This window comes from Orycteropus afer, unplaced genomic scaffold (assembly GCF_000298275.1).
Source record: "Orycteropus afer afer isolate SDZICR_OR568_19922 unplaced genomic scaffold, OryAfe1.0 scaffold00098, whole genome shotgun sequence".
Taxonomy (NCBI): Eukaryota; Metazoa; Chordata; class Mammalia; order Tubulidentata; family Orycteropodidae; genus Orycteropus; species Orycteropus afer.
The window spans coordinates 5130631-5133548 of NW_006921685.1; the positions used below are offsets into that span (position 1 = coordinate 5130631).

The 2918-nt window shown below is 34.7% G+C and overlaps 1 protein-coding gene across 1 annotated transcript in view; it reads left to right on the plus strand.

Moving 5' to 3' along the window:
- Nucleotides 1-417: 417 nt before the first annotated feature.
- LOC103198638 (alpha-S2-casein-like) overlaps nucleotides 418-2918 on the plus strand; it is a 20122-nt gene continuing 17621 nt past the window's right edge. Inside the window, exons 1-2 of the mRNA XM_007942810.1 lie at nucleotides 418-468; nucleotides 2181-2207. Of these exons, the coding sequence (XP_007941001.1) occupies nucleotides 418-468; nucleotides 2181-2207 (78 nt within the window). The remainder of the gene's footprint in view (nucleotides 469-2180; nucleotides 2208-2918) is intronic.

Genomic DNA, 2918 nt, shown 5'->3' on the forward strand with positions numbered 1-2918 from the left:
CTCTATCTTCATGTCTAAAGTAGTGCCTGGCACTTGATAACAAATATTTGTTGGATAAGTGAGTAAATTAATAAATTAATTAATCATTTATACATAAGCCAATATTCCCACTAACTTACTGAAAGAACCTTCCACATTTCATATTTCAGAACCTGGTATTAGACCTTCTACATTTCAGAAAACAAGACTTCCTATTATGTCCTGGTCTGGCAATAAACATTCTCCTGTTAAGTTTTTCCTACAGTCATATTCATACTCTTGTGCTTCTCAAAATATATCTACTTTCATAAGGCTTTCACTTCCCTTCCCCCTTTATCTAGGACAAACAGAAATATAAGTAATGAGAGAATAAGTGATTTTAAGAAAAGTAAATTTATTATTGATTTTATATTTTTTTTTTTCCAGGACTAAATAAACATGAAGTTCTTTATCTTTACCTGCCTTTTGGCTGTTGCTCTTGCAGAGCATGTAAGTATAACAAGACATTTTTGAATATTTATTCTTATTGAAGTAACAGTGAACATTTACTAGAAACAGAAGTAGGCAGGAGTGAGTTACAATGGATATAGAATTAGTGCCTGGATATTTAAACTTAAAATGAAAGACAACATAGACCCTGCCCTACACAAGCTATAAAGAAGAACACATTTTTCATGAAGTACTCTCGCTATAGTGTTGGAAAGATCTTAGTTATAGGTTAATAAGCATACATTCCCTTCTGCATATGTTTAATTTACTGGGGATCAATTTTCACTCATACGGCATATCCCTTCCGAAGTACAGGAAAGCCACTACAAAACAATTCTCAAGCAAATGACAGAGTTTTGCTATTCTTAATTACAGTAGTTCATAATCCCTGATGATGAAACAGGTAATAAGGAGGTGTGGCAGAATGGTGACTTAGCAATTCATGTGCGCATTAACCTATGCAAAACAATCTGTTCACATCTCTGAGCATCATATTCTTCCCATGAGAAGACAGTAGTAATATTCTCTGGTAACTTAGTGCCTAAGGCACTTGACTGCTAACCAGAAGGCTGGCGGTTCAAACCCACCAGCCACTCCAAGGAAGGAAGATGGAGCAATCTACTTCCTCAGTGATACGGCCTCAGAAACCCAAGGAGGGGTCGCTATGAGTCGGATCCGACTCAATGGCAATGAGTTTGGTTTTGGTTTATTCATCTTACAAACCGATGATAATGGAACTAGATATGTTGTGTGAATTTCTTTGAAAATATACATACATACAAACATATAACACATATATGTGCAATTTAACCAACTTCTTCAGGGGACACATAGATTTTCTTTTTTTTTTTGCTAGTCTTAAACACCTTTTTTCCTTCTGTCTATTCTGTAACTTGCCTAATCTTCCCTTTAAATATAACAAATTTATCCAACTGTAAAACAGAGGCTTCAATAGCAAATGATGGATCAGAAATACTGAAAACTATTTTTATCACAATTTATTGGAAATATAACAGAGTTTGTATAATGATTATTCTTACCAAGAAAATTGATCTTCAATTTTGTCCTCTGCTTAACAGAATCATTAATTTTTCCAATATTTTTTACTCTAGCAATTAATACAAAGTCAAATGCAATAAAATACATCATGATGTTAAAACATTGCAAGTTTCTGTAGCCAATCTATAGATACGTTGTTGTTGTTGTTCTTTGCTGTCCAGTCGGCCCCAACTCATAGCGACCCCTCCTTGGGTTTCCGAAACAGTATCAGTACGGAAGTAGGATTGCCCAACCTTCCTTCCGAGGAGTGGCTGGTGGGTTTGAACCGCCAGCCTTCTGGTTAACAGTCAAGTGCCTTAGGCTCTATGCTACCAGAGATCCTTATCTATAGATACATCACTCTATATTTTAAACTGTGATAATACTTAAAAACCAAACACCCAAATAATTTCTAAGGTAAAAAAAATCTTAATCCAGAACTAGAATTTTTTGAAGTGTGGAATGATTTGCTTCTTAATATTATACAAAACAAAAAGAATTTTACAAAATAACTTAATTCAACTAACCAATCGCAAAAACAGAATCATAAAATTGCCAGTAAAGAAAGAGAGAGAGAGAGAGAGAGAGAATGAGAACAAGTAAGAGATCGTTTGGCATTTTAAATAAGCCATAAAAATTAAACTTTTTTTTCTTTTTTTTTTTTCTTAATGCAGAAGATGGAACCTCGCTCCTCTAGTGAGGTAAGGCACTTTAATATAAAAATCAAAATCTTTTTACCTAGTAACACATCATATATTTTGGATTATTAAGTCTTCATATATGGTGGATGACCAATAATAACTTTAGAGACATGGTGTCAGAGAAAATGAGACATACAGCCATGATTAAAGAAAGAAATGTGAGAGAAAATACTAAAATCCAAATAACCAATATTGGATTTGCATACTTTTTCTGTTGCTGTTTTAAAAGTCTCCCGATATTAATATTAGCTTTCAAGACATGACGAACAGTATACATCTTGTTAATAGTGTGGCAGGAATCCATTCTGTTTTGAGATTGAAGAGTCATGCTCATCTGGATCTATATTGAATAATAATTTCCAAATGACTTCCTGGAAATTTGAGTGGACAACAGATGCCTACAGATATCTACAATGCCACCTAAAGATTTACTTTAATTTCCTGTCTTGATGAAGCGGGGGTGGAGAAAGAAAGAAGTAAAAAGGAAATTGTATAGATTAAACATAAATTTAATAATTTATTTGTATAGATTAAACATAAATTTAATAGCAGGCCGGAAGAGCAGGGAAGGGGATAAAAGCCTTGAGCCCCAGGCTTACAGGTGAGGAGAGACAATGCAGGGACGCCAGAGTAGCAGGCCGGAAGAGCAGGAGAAAGGGGATAAAAGCCTTGAACCCGGAGAGAAGAGCAGTCAGCCCCAGGGTTACAGGT